The sequence below is a fragment of the Candida dubliniensis genome, chromosome 1, assembly GCF_000026945.1.
Source record: "Candida dubliniensis CD36 chromosome 1, complete sequence".
Taxonomy (NCBI): Eukaryota; Fungi; Ascomycota; class Pichiomycetes; order Serinales; family Debaryomycetaceae; genus Candida; species Candida dubliniensis.
In genome coordinates this window covers 305,182-331,858 of record NC_012860.1, presented here as the reverse complement: position 1 = coordinate 331,858, position 26,677 = coordinate 305,182, and the positions used below count along the sequence as shown (strand labels likewise).

At 34.0% G+C, this 26,677-nt stretch overlaps 7 protein-coding genes across 7 annotated transcripts; 2 read left to right on the top strand and 5 right to left on the bottom strand. All coding sequences in view use genetic code 12, as the record gives it.

Annotated features, from left to right (window-relative positions):
* Positions 1-23: 23 nt before the first annotated feature.
* On the bottom strand, positions 24-4,397 carry CD36_01430 (E3 SUMO-protein ligase, putative; the record flags this gene model as incomplete). The annotated part of the gene is made up of 1 exon (XM_002416775.1): positions 24-4,397. One exon carries the CDS (start codon positions 4,395-4,397, stop codon positions 24-26), a length of 4,374 nt encoding a protein of 1,457 aa, XP_002416820.1.
* A 389-nt stretch (positions 4,398-4,786) lies between these two features.
* CD36_01420 (vacuolar protein sorting-associated protein, putative) lies at positions 4,787-6,346 on the bottom strand (the record flags this gene model as incomplete). The annotated part of the gene is made up of 1 exon (XM_002416774.1): positions 4,787-6,346. The coding sequence occupies one exon, from the start codon at positions 6,344-6,346 to the stop codon at positions 4,787-4,789; it is 1,560 nt and encodes a 519-aa protein (XP_002416819.1).
* Positions 6,347-6,609: 263 nt separating this feature from the next.
* Positions 6,610-8,421, bottom strand: CD36_01410 (conserved hypothetical protein; the record flags this gene model as incomplete). Its single annotated transcript, XM_002416773.1, has 1 exon — positions 6,610-8,421. One exon carries the CDS (start codon positions 8,419-8,421, stop codon positions 6,610-6,612), a length of 1,812 nt encoding a protein of 603 aa, XP_002416818.1.
* Positions 8,422-8,965: 544 nt separating this feature from the next.
* CD36_01400 (arginine-trna ligase, putative) lies at positions 8,966-10,897 on the top strand (the record flags this gene model as incomplete). Its single annotated transcript, XM_002416772.1, has 1 exon — positions 8,966-10,897. One exon carries the CDS (start codon positions 8,966-8,968, stop codon positions 10,895-10,897), a length of 1,932 nt encoding a protein of 643 aa, XP_002416817.1.
* A 622-nt stretch (positions 10,898-11,519) lies between these two features.
* Positions 11,520-12,224, top strand: CD36_01390 (superoxide dismutase [Mn], mitochondrial precursor, putative; the record flags this gene model as incomplete). The annotated part of the gene is made up of 1 exon (XM_002416771.1): positions 11,520-12,224. The coding sequence occupies one exon, from the start codon at positions 11,520-11,522 to the stop codon at positions 12,222-12,224; it is 705 nt and encodes a 234-aa protein (XP_002416816.1).
* A 3,594-nt stretch (positions 12,225-15,818) lies between these two features.
* CD36_01380 (conserved hypothetical protein) lies at positions 15,819-17,975 on the bottom strand (the record flags this gene model as incomplete). The annotated part of the gene is made up of 1 exon (XM_002416770.1): positions 15,819-17,975. One exon carries the CDS (start codon positions 17,973-17,975, stop codon positions 15,819-15,821), a length of 2,157 nt encoding a protein of 718 aa, XP_002416815.1.
* A 6,980-nt stretch (positions 17,976-24,955) lies between these two features.
* On the bottom strand, positions 24,956-25,558 carry CD36_01370 (conserved hypothetical protein; the record flags this gene model as incomplete). Its single annotated transcript, XM_002416769.1, has 1 exon — positions 24,956-25,558. One exon carries the CDS (start codon positions 25,556-25,558, stop codon positions 24,956-24,958), a length of 603 nt encoding a protein of 200 aa, XP_002416814.1.
* Between the last annotated feature and the right edge of the window lie 1,119 nt (positions 25,559-26,677).

The window sequence follows — 26,677 nt, the reverse complement described above, 5'->3', positions numbered from 1 at the left end:
TGATAATAATATCTTGTGCTTCTTTACTCTTCATCACTCAAATCTAAAACAATTGGATCATGCATAGTGCCACTGTTTTTGTATTCGTTTAAACTGAACTGAGTTTGTAAATCTCTCAACTGATCTTTACAATCGTTTGGGTTCAGTGTATCTAAACTTATGCTCTTGATTTTATTGTTGATAGGTGTCATACTAGTCTGTAAACCATGATTGCTATTACTGACGTTCAACGCGTCTTCGTTTACTTGAATACCTAGAAAACCAGTAATCCTTTGACGTTTTGAGGATGGAACTTGCAATGTCTGCATAGGTGGACCGAAATGAATCTTATTTGAATAATCTTGATTTTGTGATGTTAATTCTGGGGACAGTTGCAGAATCCCATTTTGGGAAATCATTTGATTTGTCTGTGGAGTTATATTGACCAGGTGATTTCTTTTTGGGGTTTGACCTGCAATATCTGTTTCACCTCTTTGTGCACCACGAGAATCTGCATTGTAAACTGAATTGGTATCCATACTTCGACCGTTAACTTGAATGTGTGTAGCATTTCCCACTTCAGCCTTTCTTTTTAAATGCAGAAGAGTTTCATCTAACTTTTGTAACTGAACGGAATACTCGAGTTGAAGTTTTTCAAATTCATCATTTAAATGCTGAGCTAGACGACTCTTTTCTCCACTTCTAGCTTGAATCAACTTGCTTTTATCATATTTAGAGCCGCCACGTTTCTCCAAATCAGATATTAAACTTTTTGTCTTGGAATCAAAATTTTGCAAAACAAATCTTTTGTGATTACGCTTTGCATCGATTCTACCAATAATGTCATCTTTCTTATTATTGATGTTTTCAACCATCTTATGGATATATTTCAGATTGCACATGTCATTAATAGGACTTGCAATATCCCTGCCCACAGAATCCACAATCAGATTTTCTATTTGTGATACGTTTTGGTTGCTATCGATGCGCTTATCTCTTTCTTCACCTCTACCAGATGTCCTACCGGTTACCATCTGTAGCGAGTTACCTGGTGGTACCAACGACGTTATATTCTGCTCCATCCTTGGTGAGTTACTAGTAGTGTGTTGTGGGATTTCATTCAAGCTACGAGAATGAATGGAGTTTGTTTGAAGTTTCAGGTTAACTTCGACTCCAGCATTGTTGATGTCGTTCTTAGTTTGAATACCAGAAGCTTGTCCGTGATTTTGATTGAGCTCCAAAGTTTGAGTTGCAGATAAGGGATTTTGGATATTGGATCCAGGTAAATCCTGCTTGTTAGCAGAGCCTTCGGCAGATGGTTCTTGTTGTGTACTTGTTCCAGTTGTCGTTTCATTATCCTTTTTATAATTTTCAGTGGAATTATTATTTGGATTCCCTAAACGATATACATGAAGTTGTTTTTCTGATGCTTGATAATTCAGTGATGCAATATTATTGGTATTATTGCTTGGCATATTGTTTGTAGACTTCGACCTTCTTGCTAGAGAGGCAAGGGGTCTATCTTCAATAGGATCTGACTCATCTACACTGTTCACAACAGCAAGTCTTGAGTCAGAAGAAGATATATTCTTAGGTTCTGTATCAACAGATAATCCTCGACTATGGTTTCTAACATTAAGTTGGTATGGTACATGACGCAATAAATTCAGATTAACTGAACCTTGTTGTTGAAAAGTTGACATACCAGAATGCACGGAAGACGGCATTGTCATGACAGAACGCTGAACATTTTGTCGAAGTACAACCCTTGTATCAGCGGGTCTTGGCAAAGAATTGACATGCTGCTGTTCATTCAATTGAATTTGAACTATTCCATTTTGGGGGATCGAGCGCAGCTGCAGTGACGGTTGTAACTGTTGTTGTTGTTGGCGTTGTCGAGCTTGAAGTTGCTGAAGTCGTTGGAACTGTGGTAGTTGACTTAATTGAAGATACTGTCGTTGGTCTTCTGGAGAAAGATGTTGTTGTTGGGGACGTTGTTGAGGATGATGAGGATACTGTTGCGGTGGTTGTTGCTGTTGTTGTTGCTGTTGTTGCTGCTGAAGTAGACATCGTTGTTGTTGCTGTTGCTGTTGAAGTAAACGTTGTTGCTGTCGCTGTCGTTCTAGTTGCTGCTGTTGTTCTAATTGTTGCTGTTGTTGAAGAAGAGCTTGCCGTTGAATCAAAGGTAGCTGCTGATGTATAATTTGACGCTGATAATAAAGTGCTTGTGCAAGTCTTCGAATCTCTTCATCCTTATTTCTAATTTTATTTGCATCCTGTTGACCAGATTCATTTTCTGCGGATACTGCTATTGTTGATAAAGATGGAGTATTTGCGCTGTCTGACGCTGCTTGCGAGTTGTTACCATCCTGATTATTTAGCATGTCGGCTTTATTTACGTTGGGCGATTGAGAAGTGCGATTTTCGTCATGGTTGTTATTGACACTAGTAAGTGATAATGGCAGTGCAGCAAAGTCTGGTGAGCTTGTGCGACTAAGATGATTAGAAACAATAGAATTTTCATGCGATGTTTGTGATTTATCGCTTGCAACTTGAGCTGACGAAGGAGAAATCGGCGTAATCATTGAAGGCGGCTTTGATCGTGGCGAGCTTGAAATTGGAAACGATTCTCTGGTAGTTGATGATAAATTCGATAATGGAACACTACTCTCAGTTGATCTTTCTTTATTGGATTCATTTGGTGGATCAAGTGTCACGTTTATAACTGATATAGGGGAGTCTGCAAGATCAACAGCTTGTACAGTTTGACATTCGCCTAAGTTTTGTTCTGTATCAATGCCGTCTCCTGAAGATGTATCTTTTTCTTGTACACCACTTCTGGGAAGAGAAGGCATTATATCTTCCTGAAAAGTTGTCTCCATATTGCTAGTTGCGTCCTTGTTTGTCTCAGCTTGTGGACTCTGTTGTGCTGACAATGCTGTATTGTTATCTTCCATTTTATCGGTTGCTTCATCTTGATTTTGAATGTTCTCACTATCGATCAGTTTCTCTTGATTATTGTTTTGCTCAGTATCACTTATTTCCACTTCCAGTATATTGTCAACTCTATTGTTGTTGACATTTTCTTCTTCTTCTTCGTCTTCTTCGCTTTCCAATTGAGCATTTGCATCCACCTCATGAGTCAGTATGTCATCCTCGTCATCTGAAAGTAATACAATCGCTTCAGGTGACGCACTTTCAGTCCTCTTCTTTGTTGCATTTGTGTTATCTCCATTGGCAACCTTCCAACTACCATCTTGCATTATGATAATTTCATCTACTTCAGCATCCACATTCTTAAGTATTTCCTCAAAATATTCAGAAATTCTCAAATCATTAAAATTAATTGTTTTCAGACACACTGGACAACTCCATGTCTCAACCAGTCGCTGCAGCTCTATAAAAATCAACCCATTAAAACACATGTAATGGTCACACAGGACAGACTTTGTAGGGATCGCCAATTTAGTATATGATAGCGGATCTCGCAATGTCAATTTCGTTGTTTGAATACCATCGTAAGTACTCATATCCTTTATATTCTTGATTGTTTCATTTTTTGGAATGGCTGGCCAGCTTCGAACTTGTTGTATTAGCGTTTCTGCAGGTTTTACTTCCACGATGTACAAATACATCAAATAGGCTGCACCAGAGGCCAGATGACAAAATTTAATCTCGTTTCTTTCGGGTGGAGAATTCATGTAATCTGTGACATCTGCTGGTACAGCTGTTCCAATTTTTTCTGCAATTCCCAGATACGTGTCACTCAATTTATGATCGTTAATATATATTACTGTTTGGGCTGGATACTCAATAAGAACGTTATCGGTCGAGTTTGATCGTTGACCATTTGGCTTGCCACAAAGAATATATAATCTATAGTTGCGGGTTTTGTCTTGCAACATTTTATATTCATCTTCTGTAAAAATAAAATAGCAAACCAGGAAGCTACGATTTCCATTAGATAAAAGTAACATGGGCGTAGAATGAATTAATCGTGAAACCAGATACAAGGGAGTAGTTTTAAAGTACAATGTATGTCCCTTGAATGGCACCGAGTCACTTATATGAATACCTGAAAGTCTGCTTGTGGGTGGGTTTCTAGCAATCAGTGTTGGCGTAGTCATCTGATATTGCCCTGTTCTTATTGCATGAATCATTTCTTGATAATTAGGTAACTGCTCCCCCTGCAAACATCTGAAAATAAGTGCCCTAATTGCATGCAACGCGAGATGGTCGTCACTACGGAATTTTGAAACGAGACAGGATTCTCCCCGGTCGATAAGATCTTGTTTTCTACCAGAAAGACGAAGATCAAGAGAACGACAGACATCTTTTAACTGAGAAACTTTGAAAGACCTCCACACCTTAATTGTTTCTTTATAATCTTCACTTGTAAATGGCGGTATTGTACTCATAGTTTTAACATAATCGTTGATTGTTGATGGATCCAACAAATATTGTTTTTGGGTAAGTTTTAATTAAAAACGAAAAGAAAAGGAAAAGGAAAAGGAAAAAAGAAATTTAGAATTTAGTAAAAACTGAAAACAGGAAATGAAAACAAATGAAAGAAAAAAATTATTATGATTAGAATTTTAAAAAACACGATGCACAAAGCAAAATAAAATAGAAAAACTGACACGTTAAATACAAGTTTACTTATAAATCCAGTCAAACTTCATATATATGTACTTACTGATGATATAATTCGGCTAAAGAGACTTTTTGTAAATTTACCGACCACGCCTAATTCAACATATTTAAACTAGAATTAACTTATAGTCTTAAAAAGAATCTACGCACCTACTTAAAATGTAGCCACTCCTAATAGGCTTGCCGCATTTCTGGGATCAACAGTTGTGGATTCAAAACCATTTGCATCCAGCTTTTTGTGTTCCTTTTCTTCTTCTTCCTTTTCCAAAGACCTAAACGTTCTTGAAGACCATGAATCGCCTTGTGAAGATTGTGATTGTGTCAAGTTATGCTTCAAGTTTGTCAAGTTGTCACGATTAAGTCTGGATAACCCACCTTTATCATCAACACTTCGTACATCCAACCTTATATTTTCAAAATGTTTAAGAATTTTCCTGTGATGTTCTACTTTGTGCAAAGTGTAAGCTTTCATCAAGCGTTGTATTCTTTTTTCAGTAAAATCTATTACTTCTTTTCTTTCAAACATCATTTCTCCAGATATTCTTTTAACTTGTAAATGAAGCGATTCCTGTACTTTCGAAGCATATTCCAACGATCTCAAGGCTTCATCAACTTTTATAGGATCCAACGAAGATTTGTTTTTTATTTTGTTTGCTTGAACATGTTTAACATTGGTTTGGGTTTCTGCTTGAATCAACTCCCTCATGATCAAGTGCCTATTTGTTAAAGCTTCTTTGATTTCATAAAAATCGTCAATTAATGTTTGAGTTCCATCTCCCAACGTTGCCATTTCGTTAATCGAGTCCACCAAGGTAAAATCAGATTGTTTTTGAGTGATCTTACCCAACTTCTCCCACATATTTTTCATTCCTGGATGAGTAGTTTCAAATTCAGACAATTGACTCAATTTGTTGGCCATATCGAAAATATGAATTGAAACCTGTTTCTCCGTTTTCGAGTTTCTATCAAGAAGTTTGTGCAATTTTTGAAGAGTCAAATATGCTTCTTTAATAATTGGCCTAAAATTGGCCAACTCTTCGTAAGGGTCGTATGGTACAGCAAACTGTTTTAGTGTCTTTCTCATGATTCCACTTGCAACAGAAGTTTTCCTATTAGTGTTGATGACAGAGTATCCAAAATCGTTCTCCACAAAGTAAACAAACTCTTCATCTCTAATTAAAATTGGATTACTAGTAACTCTATCCAACCACTCTTGCCATTCGACAAAAAGTTTCTTCCTTTCATCTTCGCCACCTGTTGGATACGACGTTATGGCACTAGGGATGACTGGAACAAACACCTCTAAGTTTGAAACAGTTAGGTATCTGTTAAATTTCACAACTTCGTTAAAAGTTCTACGAACATCTTTATAAATCGACTGTCTATAGCGTGGCAAACCTTTTACCTTGACATTCATTTTAAGTATTGGGTTCCCAGGTTTATTCTTTTCAATTTCAACTAACTGAATACTTAAACGGTATTTAGTAGTGAATCTCTCAGGAATAAGCTTTCTTAGCTCGTCTTCAGTTAAAGTGCCTTCAGTGTTAGGGTCTGGTGATGTTTCATCACTTTGTGGGGCCGTGTGCTCTTCTGGTGGAGATTGTGTTTCATTGTTTTCCGTCTGCGAATGCACGCCATTGGCTTGATCAGATATGACGGGTTCTGCAAATGGGTTATTATTTTCAAAATCTTCTGGATAATCTAGAGATGACATGTGCTGAAAATGTTGTTGTTAAAAACTGTAGACAGATAAATCGTTGCGCAATAATTTGAATTCAAACTAGTCTTTCGCTTTATTTTATCTTGTTGTTGTATTTTTTTTTTTTTTTTTCGTATTCATGGTGTTAGTTGTTGTTGTTGTAGTGTTCGCAATTCGGTATTACCTTCACAACTCAACAATTATAATGACTACAAGCTAATAAGACCTGTCCTTTGACAAATACAAAAACACATACATGCAATTATTATACACTGAAATTAAAGCGATTGAGTTTCTGTGTGAGACACAAGTAAAGATTCTTCCGCAGATGAATCATTTGAAACTTCTGCTTGGTGTTCCTTATTGCTTTCATTAAACTCATTCACTTGTTCAACTAACAATTGGTTATCTTTATCAAAGAATTCAACTAATTTCTCAGGTAATTTTACCAGATCTTTAAGTGAACTTTCAGCAACATAATTTAATATCAACTGTCTCCTATTAAGCTTAGTTTCCTCCAAGATAAATGATTGAAGAGCATCGAAGCTCATTGTTTCAGTGCGGTACTCCAGAACCTTATTATTTTGACCCAGATCAATGACAATGTATAGCCAATCTTCTTTTTCGAAATCTGTTGTGGTCAAATTCTTTGCTCGATATATATACTCGGTATCTGATATAATCACACCAGTTAAGTAATACCTTTCAGGACGAGGTAAGCCTTCCCTCTCTATCATCTCAAGTATATTATCGGGATTCTTCACATCCATCTTTAGATATTCCTGGTTAACAAACTTTAATCGATCATTCAAAGCCAAAGATTCGTCTTGCACCTTTTCTGAAAGTCTCTTTAGATCATCGTGTGCCTCTTTTGAGTCTGTTGTTGCCAAATAATCAATACTACTTTGAAGGATTTTCTTTATTTTTTTACCTTCAAATGAACTAAACCCCAACAATTTGGTGGTTATACCTGATCTTTCTTTTGTAGCATTCAATTTCTTTTGGTTCATCTTTTCAATTATTTCTTGATAAGTAGCAGAAAATATGCCAGGATAAAAATATTCAGGTATCTCAAATGACTGTGCTTGAAACCCATCATCATCGTCACCAAACATCTGTATAGTCAACAACTGCCCCAATTTTGTGAATACTGGATTTAGCTCAGAATTCCAAATCAAAGAGTTCAAGCTTTCTTGAAGATTCAGACCCCTCACTTCATAGTCTATCTGTAAAATTGTCAAGTCTGTCGTTTCTTCACCATTGCATTCCACTTGACTCAAGAAGAAAGGTGCCAAATCTCTGCCCAAAATACTTTGCGACCCAAGAGATATATACTTTTGAACTTTTTTAATGACATCTTCCCAATCATCATCATCGTCGGCAAAATCATCTGGTAAGGATTTAAACAAATTTTGTCCACTTATAAAAGAACGATTACTAGCTGGTGACAAAAAACCAAATATTCGTTGGATCTCCACAAAAAATCTGTACAATGAATTATCCTTATATTTTTCAGGGGTGTCTATAGTCAATTCAGTGTTCGGGGTATACCAATTTTCATCAAACCCGTAGTCAAATTCTTCACTGAAAAAGGCATTTCTCAACTCACCAATCTGTGATAAGGTAACAACCAACGAAATCAAACAACTTTGCAATGTACCTGTAACCTTTGGTAACACACAAGGTGGCATTTCTTTCAGTCTCGTGAATGCTAGTGGGTAATCAAAAATGGTTTCTGGTGATGTTTGTTTGGAATTATTTGTCCATTGGTCGACAAGATCGTCATCTTCATAATTCTCAATCAATTCATCATCTTGTATTTCACTCCATCCACCATTGCTACTTGTTGGAGTGTCTCTATATGATGGGAATTTTGGTATATCTAGAGGATTTGATATTGGAACAGTATCGGTTTCGTTGTATGGAACTAACTGGGTGTTCTCTTTATTTTCCTGTGACGGTTCAACTGGTTCTCCGAATAAATGGGCAATTGCTACTTCTAGGACGTTATTGGAAGCTTTCAATGCATTAGCTGCTTGTTCTTGGGAAAATCCCATCTCTTGCAATTGTTTTATTTTCTCATCACTCATGACTGGTTTCTGATGATAAAGTATCGTACTCAAGTTGATTTAGGTTTATTTATTTTTTTCTTTTGCCTCCTTGTTTATCCTCTCTTGATTCGTCTCACATATCGTATCTTCTGTCCCATACTAGAAAGGTTTTTAGAACATCAAGGGTATCGTCTATGTATTTATAATAGCTGTATCAGAATAACTACATTTTGTTATCACATTTACTCAAAGCTACAGAAGGGATTAACCTACTGTTAATACTAGATAGAGATGAAAATTCACGAAGTCAACCTGAATAATGCATGACTGTTGAAACTCCTAACTAGACACTTAACAATCAAGAGTCACCAAGAAAATATAATCATGACCATATCCATACATCTGATATTACTCATTTGATGAGCACTTAACACCTGTAATAACTGTTATCAAGAATCTGACTCAATTATACATACGCACTTATTTCTCATCCCACACATAACACATTAAGCGCAGTGTAAAAAAATTTTTTTTTTTTTTTTCCGTCTTTACTCAAAAACATCTCACATAACCTCTTCCTTTAATGAAAATATTGCAGAAGTTATTCTCCTCTACAATATTTTATAGTCAAAGAGGATACAAGTCAATGTCAGTCGAAACAATTAGTGATAGTTTGAAACAGTTGGGATTAAGTCAACCAGCAGCCATTGAAGGTACCCACCCACAATATAACGTGGTTGATGTCTTTAGAAACTATATTGCTGAAGAATTAAACCGTATTTCTTCAGTTGACAAATCCATTATCATTCAAGCTTTAGATACTCCAAAAGTATTAGATCAAGGTGACATTATTGTTCCTATTCCAAAATTGAGATTAAAAGGAATTAATCCTAATGAAAAGTCTAAGGAATGGGCTGAAAGTTTCAATAAAGGAAAATTTATTTCTGAAATCAAACCACAAGGTGTTTTTTTGCAATTCTATTTTGCCAAAACATTATTGTATAATTTAGTTATTGAGGATGTTTTAAAGAGAAAATCAGATTATGGTTATTTACCTTTGGGTGTTGGCAAAAAAGCCATTGTTGAATTCTCATCACCAAACATTGCCAAACCTTTCCATGCTGGGCATTTAAGATCTACTATTATTGGTGGGTTCATTTCTAACTTGTATGAGAAAGTTGGCTGGGATGTTACTAGAATCAATTATTTGGGAGACTGGGGTAAACAATTTGGTTTGTTAGCAGTTGGTTTTGAAAGATACGGTGACGAATCCAAGTTGGCATCTGATCCAATCAATCATTTGTTTGAAGTTTACGTCAAGATTAACCAAGATGTAGCTAAAGAAACAAGTGAAGCCACTGGTGAAACCCCAGGAGAAAGTATTGATGCCTCTGAACAAGATGAAAAGAAAATTCAATCCTCGACCAATGAGGAAGCTAGAAAATTTTTCAGAAGAATGGAAGATGGTGATGAATCAGCATTGAAAATTTGGGCAAGATTCAGAGATTTGTCTATTGAAAAATATGTTGACACCTATGGTCGTCTTAATATCAAATATGATGTTTATTCTGGTGAATCTCAAGTTCCACAAGACAAGATGAAAGAAGCAACAAAATTGTTTGAAGATAAAGGTTTGATTGATATTGATCGTGGTGCCAAATTGATTGACTTAACTAAATTTAACAAAAAATTGGGTAAGGCCTTAGTTGAAAAGTCCGATGGTACTTCACTTTATTTAACTCGTGATGTCGGTGAAGCTATTAAACGTTATGAAACCTATAAGTTTGATAAGATGATTTATGTTATTGCCGCCCAACAAGATTTGCATTGTGCTCAATTCTTTGAAATTTTGAAACAAATGGGATTCGAATGGGCCCACAATTTGGAACATATTAACTTTGGTATGGTCCAAGGTATGAGTACCAGAAAAGGTACTGTTGTGTTTTTAGATAACATTTTACAAGAAACCAAAGAGAAAATGCATGAAGTTATGCAGAAAAACGAAGAGAAATATGCTCAAATCGAAGACCCAGATAAGATTGCCGATTTGATTGGTATTTCTGCTGTTATGATCCAAGATATGCAATCCAAGCGTATCCACAATTATGAATTCAAATGGGACAGAATGACCTCATTCGAAGGTGACACTGGTCCATACTTGCAATATGCTCACTCTCGTTTGTGTTCCATGCAAAGAAAATCTGGTATTTCAATAGAGGAATTAGAGCATGCCAACTTTGAATTGTTGGTTGAACCATGTGCCAGTGCATTAGCAAGAACTTTGGCTCAATATCCAGATGTTATCAAAAAGGCAGTTAAAGGTTTGGAACCATCCACAATCGTTACTTATTTGTTCAGTGTGACCCATATTGTCTCCCAATGTTACGATATCTTATGGGTTTCTGGTCAAGAAAAGGAAGTTGCCATTGCAAGATTGGCATTATACGAAGCTGCTAGACAAGTTATAAATAACGGTATGACCTTATTAGGTTTGACTCCAGTTAATCGTATGTAGAAAAATCAACATGTATAGATTGGTAGCTACCAAATAGATATTAATTTCGGTTCCGATTTTAGGAAATGAAGGGCTTTTCTTTTCTTTTTTTTTTTTTTTTGTTCGTCGCCATCTGTGTGAATTTCTCACTACCAATCAAATTTGCAATAAATATGAGTCAGGGAATGGAAAAATTTTGGGTTCAAAAATGATCTTTCTTTAAGGTCCTAGGGTCTGATAAACAGAGTAATCAGTTAACAGACGTTCAACAATAGTTATACCTTTTGATTAATTTCCTGTTAATGCATAGTTACTGGGAAACTCATGAAAAGTGTTATATATAATAATTGCTTACAAATAAAAACTCAAATTGTGGAACTTGTCGTGCACGTTGTCTTGATTGCTCCCGAATCCCCGATTTTTTTTTTTAGGTTCCTCCTTTCCTTCCGTGAAAATTAATCTATCAATCTTATTCCCTTATTAATTTGATTTAATTGTGGTTGTAGTCTTTCATTCCAATTCTCTAGTAGTTTTTTTTTTTTTTTCAAGAGTTATACCACACTTTTTCTTTTTCTTTCTTTTCTATTTTCACTTTTTTTTTTTATACATCAATTAACATTAGACAATTGTATTATAATTAGCAATGTTTTCTATCAGATCATCATCTCGTGTTTTATTAAAGGCTTCTTCAGCAACCACTCGTGCTACCTTGAATGCAGCTGCTTCCAAGACTTTCACCAGATCTAAATATAGTTTGCCAGAATTAGACTATGAATTCTCCGCTACCGAACCATATATTTCTGGTCAAATAAACGAAATTCATTATACTAAACATCATCAAACTTATGTTAACAACCTCAATGCTTCAATTGAACAAGCTGTTGAAGCCAAATCTAAAGGTGAAGTTAAAAAATTAGTTGCCTTACAAAAAGCCATCAATTTCAACGGTGGTGGTTACCTCAATCATTGTTTGTGGTGGAAAAATTTGGCTCCAGTCTCACAAGGTGGTGGTCAACCTCCAAGTGAAGATTCCAAATTGGGTAAGCAAATCGTCAAACAATTTGGCTCTTTGGATAAATTGATTGAAATTACCAATGGCAAATTGGCTGGTATTCAAGGTTCTGGATGGGCTTTTATTGTTAAAAATAAATCCAATGGTGATACTATTGATGTCATCACCACTGCTAATCAAGACACTGTTACTGATCCAAACTTGGTTCCATTGATCGCTATTGATGCTTGGGAACATGCTTATTATTTGCAATACCAAAATGTTAAAGCTGATTATTTCAAGAACCTTTGGCACGTTATCAACTGGAAGGAAGCTGAAAGAAGATTTGAATTTTAATTAATGAACTGAAACGAAATATAGAATTTAAATCCAAATGTGAGAGTTACTTCTTATAGTGCTGATTTTGCAGTCTAATGTTTCCCCATTGTATATAAGTAAATATGCAAGAATATATTCCTGATTGTGATGAAAAAGGTTAATATTTGTTCTGTAGTTGAACAGAAATGGCAATTGTTGATTTACTGTCTTTGAAATCATTAGAGCTCATATTCTTAATTGATATATGACTACGGAAATTGAGTAAATCATTTTTCGAACTTGGTGCATTTTCATGAATGGTTTAAATAATACCAGGATTAGGTTAAACATTCTTGTAATGCATTATATTCATTAATTGTTAGTAAACATTGAGCTTTAAAGGAGATGGAGGGCAGATAAGATCCAAAATAGGTACCTTTGCTGGGAACTTTTTTCTTTTTTTTTTTAGAAATTCAATTCTCTAGACAATATGATTGACTTCGCAACTTCTAATCTCTTGTATTTAGCACACTTTATTGATAACCGATTTGAGTAGAATCAGTGGGATATTTTATCAGTGACATGCCTCCGATAATAACTTATGAATGTTTTGCTATTCTTTTCAAGTTTTGTTTGTATAACAATAAGGGGTGACAGCTCTAAGCAATGATACTCCACAACAATTGACTGTATTTTGGGATCAGCCAGTTTAAAGATATGCACAAATGAATAGAAGTTTTAGCCGCGCCACGATAAACAGCAAGCAACAATATTGTAGCTTATTCGTGCTCTATCATCAAATTCTTCTAGGTGCAGTAGCAATCTATGTATTTCTAATCTATGAAACTTAGACAGGACAACAAACTTCGAGAATGTTTGACTCCTACTTGCTACACGATATAATCATAACTTCATCTTTAAATATTTAAAGACAGAAAGTATTTGCGTACATTCGAACCTGACAATCTCATTGCTTTTGAGACCCACTCATAAATGTTTGCTGTTTTTGTTGTTGAAGTTTCAACTGCTTCTGGTAAGTTTGTTCGAGTGCTGATCAAACTTAATGTGATGTTTTCAACTATATTGATCTACAACTTTTTGATTATGAATTAGGATTTGAATTATAATTTTAAACTTTAACACAAAACACTAACTGGTACTTAGCAACCTAACCTTTTTTAAATAGCTGAAACACTTTCAATGTATACTAACCATCAATAAAAAAGAAATAACTTTACTAAGAATGGTAAAAAAGAATGCGAAGGTTCCAAAAAACTAAAGTACTTCACCAGGTAACTAAGTTGCTCAGGAAGTTTGGAATAACCGATGAGAATATTATGAGCTGTACATTAAAAGTATGCTGTTTGTACATGTTTGGAATTATGTACAATTGAACTGTTATAATATTCATTACATCAGATGTACGTTGGGGAATTATATTTCCTTGAGGCTTAATAAACTACAAGATCACAAGAAATATGGAAAGCTTAACGCAGCAATAACTTCAAACTAGGCCTCAATTCTGAGAAGTAGAACAAATTATCAACTAATGACAGGATTGTGAAAAAGAATATGATTCTGCAAGAGTTACAAATTTCACCTTGTAATCTTGTTGTACAATGTGTTTTTTTTTTTTTTTCAAAATCATGACAGACAAGGCAGCTTCCCAATGCAAACATATGAGAGGAGACAATATCAACAAATATTGATTTGACGAGGTTTCAAATCCAAGTAACGTTTTGTTATATATCCGAAAATACTCCAAATGGATTTTAAGATTGGACATAACAAGTGATAGATAACTTTTACGCTGAAAAACAATAAAAGAGACAAACCGTAGACCATTATTGGAAAAACTACTAACCATGATGAATTGAATATCGAAAAAGAAAAACAAACAAAAAGATGTTTTGATCAAAAGCTGACGAAAGTTATCATCTGTAAAAGAAAAGCAGACAGAACTTTCCAGTTAATCACTTCTGTCAACAAAGTCCACTATACTTACAAAGGTGAAGCTGTTGATTAATGGATATAAATAATTATTCAGGTCAAGAATACTATTATTAACCTTGTAAATCAGAATTTAAACTTTTTCTTCTATCAGAGGAGGGCACTCTAATGATTATCACAGCCTAATCAAACAACTTTTTGAATATTAGAATAACAGTAATAATATTTGCATGAGCCCTGAAATCTTCGTAATTTCGATAATTAGAAACTGCTAAAATGAATGTATCTACAAAATCTTAAAGCTTGTATATATCTAAAGTTATATTTCAGCAATTAGTTTCTTTCTGCCTCTTAAGGCATAACTCTTCTTTAATGCCGTTTCCCATATTTGTTAAAGGCGACATATACATGATATGGGTTCATTTTTCCATAACTACGTATGTATAGAAGTTTACATAACCATTTTTTTTTGAGTTTCTCTTTGTTTCTTTTCCTTGTGTGTGTTCTCCAATAGAATTAGACGACACTACCAAATGTTATCTAAATTTTCCGAGAATTAAATGCGTGGAAAGAATTTTTTTTTTTCTCTTTCCAAACTGGGTGCAAATTGCTGAGGACGACTACAAAGAGTGAAGAAAAATATGAAGCAGATGTGAAGCAAAAACCGTAAATGTAACTTTTGAACGGCAAAAGAAAGCCAAGAAACTCTATGGGAGAGCTGAGAAAGCGCCGTGTCAAAAAAGAAAAAAAAAAAAAAAGAAAATATTTTTATGCATATACATATCCTCATTGCACAATTCTGATACGATTATATGTACGTTAGTGACTTTTTCTTCAAATTTCCTGACGGAGAAACAATTACGCAGGTAAGGCGGAGGCGGAGAGGGAGGCAGTTGTTGAGTCAGTTATTTAGGCAACTTTTCTTTCTTTCTTTCTTATTTTCTTAGGCAAAAAAAAAAGTGGTCGATTTGTAAAACCACAAAATAAAACGTGTATCGGTAACAAAGATGGCTCGAGAATTTCTTTTTCTTTTTTGGTTTTGTTTGTGCATTTATGAGGCAATCATTTATTTATCAGCTTTCGGGGAATAAAGGAAGCCATCTCAGATAAAAATATTTACGTTCATGGGCGTATACGTGGTGAACTTGTGTAAATGAAATAAGGAAAATTGCTTTCATTGAATGAGTAATAAATCGAAATAGCATATTTGAAAAAAAAAAAGAAAAAATGACAAAAATGTTTGAAAGTTGGTTGGAAGAAGAACAATGGAAGTATGGCTTTATTATTTTTATCAAAATAATCAAAACCAAGAAAAACTTGTCATGTCTTTCTCACCGGTATTCTATCATCCTTGTTGCCATTCACCCCCTTAAACTACAATAAGTAAATAAATAAAGAATAAAAAGACAAAACAAAAAAGCCATTGTGAAAAAGGGAAGCTTCTCTCTTGAGGTACGGAACAATTAAAACCTGCTTGAAAGAAGAAAAAAAATTTTTTTTTTACCAGTCTATGTTTCGTGATTTTGTGAGACATTATAGAAGTTGTGTTTACCCTAGAGAAATTTGCTCTTAGAGCGAAATTGAGCTATCGGAAATAAGCAAAAATAAGAAGAAACAGTCCTACATCGTCGTCGTCAAGTTTTAAATACATAGTTTGTTGTTTATTATAATACATTACATTATTTAATTATTGTGAATTTGTGGAGCGTGAGTTTTATAGTACTCTGCATAAGGATCATCAGCAGGAATCTCGGTGTAATAACTTTGTAAAGCTCGTTGCAAAGCTGGCACCAATTTATCCCATCTTAATATTCTAACTTCTTTGTCAAATCCTCGTGGTTTTCTAATTTCATAACCCATAATTCTTTTAGCCAACTCAACACGATAATCATGGTTGGTTAATGATGACCCAGCACCACCAACGGTAGTAGTTGTTGTCCCCAGTAAACTTGAACTCGATCCAGGAGTTGTAGAAGTGTTTTGTGGGGATGATGATGAAGTAGAAGATTCACTCATTCTTGAACTAATTGGTTTCTTCGACCAAAAGGGAACCAAATTGGATCTGACTCTGCCTCTTTCTTTTCTTCTTTCAGCAGCATCTCTAAATTGATTACCAATCAATAATTCAACAATTTCGACCACTTCAACTGAAGTAATATAATATTGATAATAGTCATCATTAAATTCATTCTTGATATAATTAGGTGATTTTCTACCACCTACACCACTGGCATCACCCTGATTTCCAGTAATTTCATCATCCGATGATTGTGAATCGTAAAAATTAGACCCATCAGAAACATGACTATTGTTTATCTTGACATCGCACTCTAAACAGGACACTTCAATAACATCAATAATTGGATTTGATGGAGGTAAAACTACTGGGTTTTCATTAGCAGCGCCAACAATGGAGAAATTTGCAGTGATTACAGGACCTTGTTGAATTCTCTCAATACGTATAATTCTTCTTCGATCTTGCTTTTCTGATTCGTTCCATTTGGGATAACAAATATCTTTTAATGATGCTCCATTTAGATTTAAGTTCATTGGATAATAAATAGCTTTACCCTCCATTGATTCTTTTGGTGGTTTAGTATTGCAGCCTCCAGCAGATATTCCTCGTATCACACGATATCTTCTGTTACCACTTGGTAATGATGATGAATCATTTTCTTGCTTGGCTATAGCATGAGTGCTGATTTTGAAAGCGTTGGTTTCTTCTTTCTTTATGACCAGGGGAGCTGAGCGTGAAGTGGTGGTTGGAGTTCTTGATTTGGTTCTTTTGGAAGTTGTCTTCTTGCCAGTATTAGCTGATGATAAATTTGGTAATGATTGTGATGTAAATTGAGGTTGGGAAATAGTTGGTGAACTATTATAAGTAATAGGATCGAAAGTTGTTGATGTTGATGATAAAGGAGGTTGCGGGTAGGCTTGTGTTAAATCAAGATTCAATGATTGTTGTTGAATAGCTGGATTAATTATATTAGATGACACTTCAAATTTTGCTGGATGGTAAACAAGATTAGAATTATCCAAAATTGAATTCATAGAATTTGATACTGGGTATAAATCATGCTGTTGTTGTTGTAAAGGTGTATTGGCTGAAGTGTGAGTAAAAGTAGATTGTGTTGGTGTGCTACTGAATCCAAAACTAGATCCAGTGTTCATTTGTTCTTGTCTTGGATGTACTTGTGGTTGAGGAGCACTAGCACTAGCACTAGCACTAGCATAAGAATATAATGATGACGATGTTGATGAATCATTTGGTAATTGAAATGGTTGGAAACTTTGTAAACTCTGACTGGTCTGCTGTTGCTGGTTAAAAGGGGTATTGTAATATGAGGAGGAAACAGATGAAGATAATTGGCCAGCAATCATGGTATCTGGATTACTCAAGTTAGTGGGTACTGCTCCTAAATTCACGTTGATTGAATTTCCATATAAACTATTACTGTTGATATTTGCAAGTGAATTGGTAGTGAAGGAAGAGGTACTGTCAAGATCACCTCCACTTAACAATTGATAATTGTCCTCATTTTCTTGAACAGACTCGTCCAATAAATAATTGGTAGTGCTCATAAATGGTTGTTGGTATTGAAACAATGGAAAGCTTTCCTGCATTTGTTGTTGTAATGAATCTTCATCTTCTTTAAAAATGGATTCTGATTCCCGTTGTTGTTGTGGTGGTGACGGTGGTTGCTGAGATTCAAAGTTTTGTTGTTCCTCATACTCATTAATCGGGAATTGGGTATTGTTAAGCAGCTGGTTATGATCGGTGGGATCTAACATATCAAAGCGATTGGAAGGTACTATACTTGGTGATGTTGAAATGAACATAAGTAATTGATCCTCTATTTGATAATTATAATTGGATAAAGAATGATAAAAAGAAAAACAAAGAAAAAATTTAGACAGACTTCTAGAAATTCAAGGGTGTTTATATATTTTCAATCTGAGTTTGAGTTTTGCAATTGATGAGATGAGTATTGATTAAACGTTATGCAACCTATGACGTACACTTGAAGATGATATACCTGTTTGAGATCGAAAAAAATAAGAGAATAAGAAAATAAAAAGAAAAGAAAGAAAAAAAATTCCATAAAAGAGGTAAAGAAGGGAAAATGTGCACAGTTAAATTCGAAAATAAATGATCAAAGGAGGTTGTGCTAAACTTGTGTAACTTGATTGAGAAGTAAGAATACTAATATGTGGAAGTACACCCTAACCAAGAAGCAAAGAAAAAGAGTGTTACAAACTAAGAAGAATTTACTAATTTTGCTACAATTCTTTTTTTAGTCGTTTTCAAACACAAAACCAACAAACATTAACCAAATAATAGTAGTGGTGGTGTTGATGTTTTTGTGTTTGGAGGAGTTAACAATAATATTATTTTTTGCATGCAAGGTTCTCTATTTGTTTTGTGTACCTTAAACTGTAAACCAGAATATTATTTTAATTTGTGTAATAATTGTACAAGTACTGAATATTTCTAGAAAGAAAAAAAAAAGAAATTTTCATTTTCCAACAACGGAAAACAACAAATTTGGTACAGAGTACACGCTGTTTACTAAAACCTATTAATTAATTACTGTGAAAGGTTTGTACAATTGTTTGAGTTTATTTTGTTCTCATAAATGTATAGCGGTAATTTCTTGGTAGTTACTGTTCATTCTTTTAGGATGACCAAGCACCTCCACTTTCCACCATCGTCAACTGCGAGAACAATAAAGGTTCTGGAGTAACTGGTAATTTGATTAATTTACTAGGAGTGTAAAATCTCCATTCTGATGGGGGAATTAAAAAAAAAAAAAAAGGAAAACTGCCTCAGGAATTGCAAACCTTTGCAAGTTGCGAAAAACAAAAAACAACCAAACCTATTGTATTTACATTCACATCCATTCTATTGTCAAGTGAAAGAATGAACAATCTTTCTATATAGACAAGTATTAAGAGATACGATTTTTTTAGTTTGTAATCACTTTCTAAGGTGTGTTTTGACACAGATGTAAAGTATGATAGTAGTCACAGGCAACACTATCAATCACATTCTCAATTACTGAGCAATAAAAAAACTCCACCTTGAATATATAACCAAAGGGAGAGGTTATCAAACACTGGAGCTTGCAACTGACCTCCATGAGAGGGAATTAGTAGAAAGAAAACAGAGAGGGGAAGACTATAATGAAGCATACTTTAACCAAGCGAGATAAGAGATGGTGATGTACAGAACCCCAATACAACAACGGAAAAAGAAATGCAGTCGTGGTTCTGCCAAAAAAGAAAGGTTTTTAGATCAAGAATGGAGAATCTAAAAACCATCTTTTATTCTTTTGTTCTATACGATTAGTGTGAGACAACAACGACCACGATTGTCCTTTAAATAAACAAGAAAATATTGCTTATCTGCTATTTTTGGTATTGTTGTTTCCAAGTTTATATATTGTTACAGTAGTTAGCTTTTTTTTTTATTGTTTGTGGTCCTAATAATAGCTGTTGCAATCAGTAATTGGGTAGACAAAAAAAAAAAATAAACACATATTGTTCTTTGAAAAGTAAATCTTAATTATATACAACATCTCCTCTGTTTTTGTTTGGTAGTCTAAATGATTAGATGTAAATGTAGTTGTTGTTAATGTTGCTTTTGCTTTTGTTTTTATTTTATGTATAGATAAAAGTAAAAATTGGTTTTGTGTAGACATTGGCATTGCATTATTGTAGCGGTTTAGGAGGCCTTGCTCAAATTAAAATTTTTAGTTTATCCTGGCCATGTAAGTTTGGTTTTTTTTATATGTGATCATTCGCTCACATATTAGAAGAAGGCTAAGTTGTTCCTGTTGATAAACAAGAAGACCAAGTTAGCAGCAAATTTTTATAACCTTCTATAATTCCTTTGATACGCCTATACAAGGTTGAGCTAATGGCTCAGTGAATTTGCTTAGGAAAAAAACCTGAATCTGAGTGCAAATACCATCCAAGTTGTGATTTCAGAATTGATTTAATTCTTTTCAAGCTGAAAGAAAAGACATTAGAAACAATTCGTCAGCTTCCGGTATTGTTTCTCGACCTATCTCTTTTCTCTAAAATCGGATATTGTCATTGCAATATTTACAAAGTTGGTTAAAAAAAAAAAAAAAAAAAAGAAGATAATGAGAATTATTTAGACAAGATACATTATAGCGCAAAATCTATTCTACTTTCATATTTTCTAATTTTGATTTAGTCGGTGCTTGAGCAAATCTAATTGTATCTTGTGTTTTTATTGTCATGGGTTGTATTTCCTTTGATTGGTTGATTTATAATCCTGCTATACAGTTATAAAAAGTTGATGGATTGTAACACTCCGACATACATTTGTAGTAAAGAAGGGTCAAGCTAGAAATACCAATCTTCATCGTGTGACTGGCTGGCTTTACTTGTTTAGTATACAACATAGGCAAGTTGCTTTTATTTTCTCGGAAAAGCCTGTGCTATCTCATCCTTTCTGGTTGGTTTTATTCATCTCTATTTTTTGTTTTCTTAGTACTAGTTGAATATGCTAATACTTAAAGAAAATACCAAACTTACTAAACCTACTATGATTTCAAAGGAGAATGATGGGAATCAATGAGCACTCACTACTTCAACCAATTAGAATCGACTCGTGATGATTATCGTTCCTTCCTCTGAGTCAGCTTTATACCAGTATATGTAGACGTGCTTAATACGATTAAATCCAGGAACAAATAACCATTCATAAAATACAATTATCAATATTTGATAAATACAACACAATAAAGATATAACTGTTGGCTCTATTTGTGAGTATAGTCTTCAAGCCGTAGTCTGCATTTACGTAGATTAATGGCAGTCTACACATAGGATAAAACTTAATTCACTCATCGTTCAACCAACAGCTCCGTTACCCGTTGTGGCCGTAGAACTAACAAACCTAAAAATTCAAAAAACTAAAAAAAAAAAAAAATTCGGATGAATTTGTGTATATCAATACATTTTCATTTTGTTTTTAATGAAGTTATTGCTTGGTGAGAGTAGCAATAGCTGCTAATCATTAATTTAATATATCAATTTGTGTAATGCAAAATTTTACAGTCAAAGTCGTAGCGGTCAGCAATATTTGGGTACTGCTGTTGTTGTTGTTGTCTCGATTAGATGGTAAGCACAAATACTTGGTCTAGAATTGTATTTAGTAATCAAACAGAAAAGAGGATGCATCATGTTGGTGCAACAAGATATTCCCACATTATCCAAAGGGAGCCCATCACCATCTAGTTAACTATATTGATATAGATGTACAAAATCAAAATAATTTATTGACATGAAGACCATCAACTATAGTCTAGCTTCAATAAAAAGTCACACTAGAAAAACATTTGTCGTTTGTAGTTCATATTACTACTAGTTCAACAACAACAACAACAACAGCACGTGTGGTGATAACGTCAAATCTGCAAAGTTTAAAGCTAATAAATTAATCATGAGTAAAAAAATGGAGTGAGATGACTACCGGATTTAATAAAAATTATCCATATTTGTCGTTTTGTGAGAGGGGAAAACCAAAAAAATTAGTATTTTGATAAACTAGTTTTATTTACTGCATTTCCGTGTTTATAACCTATGTTTTGAACACAAAACAATTTATGGTATATCCACAGGTATCAGTTTAGCAAAATAGCATTTGATACATCAAGCACTCAGAAGTATAACTTACTATGTTTTGTAAGTTTAATGTTGTTGCTATCCGAACGGGATTCCAAAATCTGGTCTTCCGAAGATGAATACTAGTTTCGAACCTGTATCACTGGAGTTGGGATCAGTAAAACGCAATCCAACAGTAGATGGGTTATTGGATACAAGAATTGCAGTAATTGCCGCATATTTGTTTCTTGCTTTTTCTTTCGTCTTCAGATGTTCTTTTTTACAATAATAATTCTAAAAGTTTATTCCCAACCATGCGCTCCTGTTAGTAGTCCTATGGTTCTTGTTAGTCTCTTGATATTTTTTTAATTCGATTCTAAAAGATATTTCCACCAACAACACAAAACCATTAAACTCAGTTACTAATTTAATTCCGATTCAATGAAAAGATAAATTCAAACCTAAAATAGGGTTGTTGTAGAAAGTCTACAATATAGAACTTTTGCTATTTGAATTATGCCGAGGAAGTGTTAGTGTTAAACTATATTAATGTGTGTCTTATGGTAGGTCAAATTAGTATATAATGCTATCTGCATACGTGGTACTGCATGTATATACAATACATTAATAGTAATTCAACTTGAACTAAAAAGCCAGCAATAATAAATTTGGATTTTTAGTTTGATTTAATTATTTATTTTGTGTACTTCAACTATAAAAAGTAAAAATCTTTTACAATACTGTCTAATTTTTAAAACTGTGGCTGTTTAGCTTTTCGCGTTACTTCCTCCCTAATAATTGATATTACTAAATGCTGTGATGGTTTTCCTTTTTTTTTTTTGTGTGTGTGGGAAAATCTTACTTATCTCCTTTCTGGGATAGCATTTTTCCTTGAACAATATCGATACGATTATTATTATTATACCAAAAACCAAGAAATAAAGCAGCATTGATAGACTGCCGTCTAAAGGAACAAAGAAAGCTTCTTTATCGTATAATAAACTTCCAATCTACCAACCATGGTAAGATTATTTCTAAAAATAATCATTAACTTCTACTGGTGTAAGTTTAACTTTTATTCGAAACGATGTATAGATTAAAAAAAAAAAAGAAAAGCTCTTCCATCTTACACCGCATGGAAAATCTTTTTGTTGGTAAAAGTCAAACCAAAGAAATAAAACGGTTTTAGGGGAACTCAGAAAAGCATGTATTTGATAACAAATTTGTATGAAGGCTGTGGGATCGACCAAACATGTGAAGTTTAACGTGATCTCATCTCGTTGATTGGTTTTGCATTGGTATGGTGTACAAACAAACTTACATGAATCAATAATGTAAATCCTTTGGGTAAATTTGGTACGTATAGTGATGGCGATAGCATGAACCTTGAGGCTTGTTTTTTTCTTTCTATATACACGCTGACTTGCACAAGAAACGCAAGAGAAGGATTCATACAAATTAAACTTTGATACGTTTTGTGAGATATTGGTTTGTGGCCTACATATGTGTTCGCAGGAGCAAACCATTTGCATGATTCTCTATTGGTATTTGATTTTGTGATGATGTATTTGCTGTCGTGTTAATCCAACCAATAAAATTTTTTTTCATTTTAGTTCTATCTGCATATTGCTGGAAACTAATTTTAGTACTGTTCCATGCATGGAAGCATAGCCTTTTTTCTCATAATTTGAATGACTGGGAGTTTTCCATCCTACTAATGTTAACTTTGTGCTTTCTATCCTTCAGCCAAAAAAACTAGTTCTTTGCATATGATTTTCTTAAAGGAAGCTTCCAAATCAATGCATTATGCTTTAAATTTGCAAACTGATTGGAAGAAGAAGAAGAAGAAAAAAAAAGAAACGTGAGAAATCACATTTCAAATAGAAATACAATTTTCCGTATTTTTTGATTGATGCCGTATACCCATCTATATTGCCGTATGCTGATTCAGTCTACATTTCTATAATTAAAAACCATAGCCTCTCCACATTTCGAAATACGTGACTCCTTTACCTTAGTTGATCCCCATTTTCTAAACTGGTTCAATTACTCTTTTCGAAGCTTTTGGTGTTTATGACGTAAACTAAAATCATGAAGAATCATAAACTGTATCTAGAAGAAATAACTAACTTTACAAAGATAGCTTCTATTTTTAATCAAAAAAAACCCTGGGCTGTCTATTATTAACTTTTTGATGAATCCTTAGCCTAATCATAGCTATTGCTTTTGTGGTGAGGAGTTCTCTTTTTTTTTTTTTTGTCAACTGTAGTAGGTTCTTTGATCTGGCTCCTGCCAAGAGACCCCAAACACTACTTTATTTGCTTGGTAAACTTTGCTATCTTCTCCTTTTAATGTCTTAAGACTTTATACTTTGGATTTTGCTTTAACTCAAAAAATAGAGCCTCAAATTTAGTCAAATGTGAACTCTTGTGCCGGCTTTAACGAAAAAAAAAAAAAAATGCCCCACTTCGAAGATGTGTGGAGAGCTTCAATTAGTTAATAAAAACGTACAGTAGCAGGGAAGTGGCAAGCTGCAAGAATGTGAGTAACTCATCCTAACTTGAGTGGCTAGATAGGGTTGGATATTCATCTGACCCCAATATACAACTATAAAGTTAGAAGTTTTGACAAAACCTTTACGTTTATACTTGAATACTTATTTTTGTAGTAAATTTAGTAATTTTTTTTTACCTAAAATTTACCATCAGGTACAATCCAATTCAGATTTAATATTACAATTTGCTAGAAATATAAGAAGAAAGACAACAATAACAACAATCCTTATAGAGTAAATACAATGTAACAGAATTCCCATCTTCTTAACACCAGCAATAAATCAGTAAAAAAAAAAAAAAAGAACCACACCACAAAATACGAGTATTAAAATGGACCAATAGAAAAGTGAGAACTTCGAATGCAATAAACTGGGGTAGGTAGTATTACCCACACAATGAATTGTAGTACACCAAATTCATACTATCAAGCACAGTTTTGATTCACTTCTAAACATAGTCCTTCTTAGAGTCTTCTAAGTATCATAGGTGGCTCAGACTACAAATGAAGTCAAGTGATAGAGAAAACCAAAGCTAAACAACGCCAGTATTATAATAAATTATCTTTAGATTTTCATACACAAACTTGAAACACATTCATCCTAATTTACTTAGACTATACCTCACAGTTTATTTAGCAACTTTTTTATCGTATTTTGGATAGTAGGTAGAAAACAAGTATCCATCGAGTACGACTAATCCGGTAATGATGGAGGCATGTATACCAACAACATACTTATTGTCGGTATTGATTCTATATCTTTCCAAGTAGGCCAAGTAACCGGCAGCAGCACCACCAGCAGCAACAGCAATTTGAGCAATGACAACAGGATTTTGCAATTCAACCGAAGTTCTGGAAACAGCGGCACTGGTGGCCAGTTGCAATTCAGCTCCAGCTTTATTTAATGATTGTCCAATTGAGTTAGCAGTAGATTTAACGTATGCAACAAATTGAGACAACAAGTTTTGTCCTTCCTCTTCTAAATGGTTCAACTCTTTTCTAGCTTCCTTCAAGAATTCTTTGCTTTTATCGTTAGCTTCATCTAATAATTCTTTACCCTTTTTGTTAGCTTGATCAATGAATTCTTTACCCTTTTCACTGGCTTCGTCGACAGCTTCTTTGCCTTGCTTCTTCAAGTGTTCGGATTCTTCTTTACCCTTTTTAGCAATGTTATCGGCGTCTTTTTTAACGTCTTTCTTAATTTGTTCGTTAGATGGAGCTTTGGATGACATGATTAAGGAAATGATAAATAAATCAAGGAATAGGTAATGACTGTTTAAGATCTCTTAAGATTATAGAATGATAAAGTAAAAAAAGCAAGAAAAAGAAAAAAAAAAAAGCACAAGTTTAGGTTATTATTATAATTATTGTTCTATTTTTTTTTTTAAACTGGAGAAAATGAGAGACCTATGTGAGAATTGAAGGGGGGGGAGGGTGAGGGAACAGGATAAAACCTGACTCTTAAGTATTATCACAATAGAAAAAATAGCGAGAGACACCTAACACAATTCTACAAGAGGTGGTGGTAGAGACAAAACAGCAATCATAATGGAAATAGCACAAAACTCCACCACCTTTAAAAAAAAAAAAAGAATTAGATTAATATATTATGAGCCAAGAATACAAACAAATACCAACGATAGCAAATCTTGGTCAATTCAAAGTTTCAAGTAATAAGTTATTGGTATGAGATAAGTATTCCAATCTGATTGGGCATAAAACAAATTTTGTTTTCTTTTTTATTGGTTCTTTTTTGCCTTCCAAATATTATTATTAAGTTTATACAAACTGTGGTGGTTGTAAACAACTGTCTTTATTAGCTGATGTTGTCAATTCCGACAATGATAAGACCATTTTGAGTTATCGACTAACTATTGTAGAAAGTCGCTTCATGACTATTGTTTGTCGCATTATACCTTTGAAAGGGAAACAATTAGACTTTTTGTCTACCAAAGCACGACATAGAACCTCATCACAATCATGAGAAATATAAACTCACCACATCAAGTTTTGAAGGTTTAATACAACCAATGAAACGAAGCCGAAGCCAGCAATATAGCAAAAAGCAATCAAAGAGTTCCAAAAAAAACAAATTAATAATAATACGCCTCAAACTGAAAAATAAACATCACAATCAAGAACAGTCTAACGACATCACCGTAATAGTCTTACTCTTATTATATACTAGTACCTCTCCCTCAAACTAAAGTGATTGCCATAGTATGCCTAGCATCTTTTCAGACAAGACTTACAAACCCTGATTTGCAGCTTTCGATTATTATGGGTTACTGATTGTTATTAGGATATCCTTTGCAACTACCATAGGGAGCACAATCAAAGTCCTCTCTAAA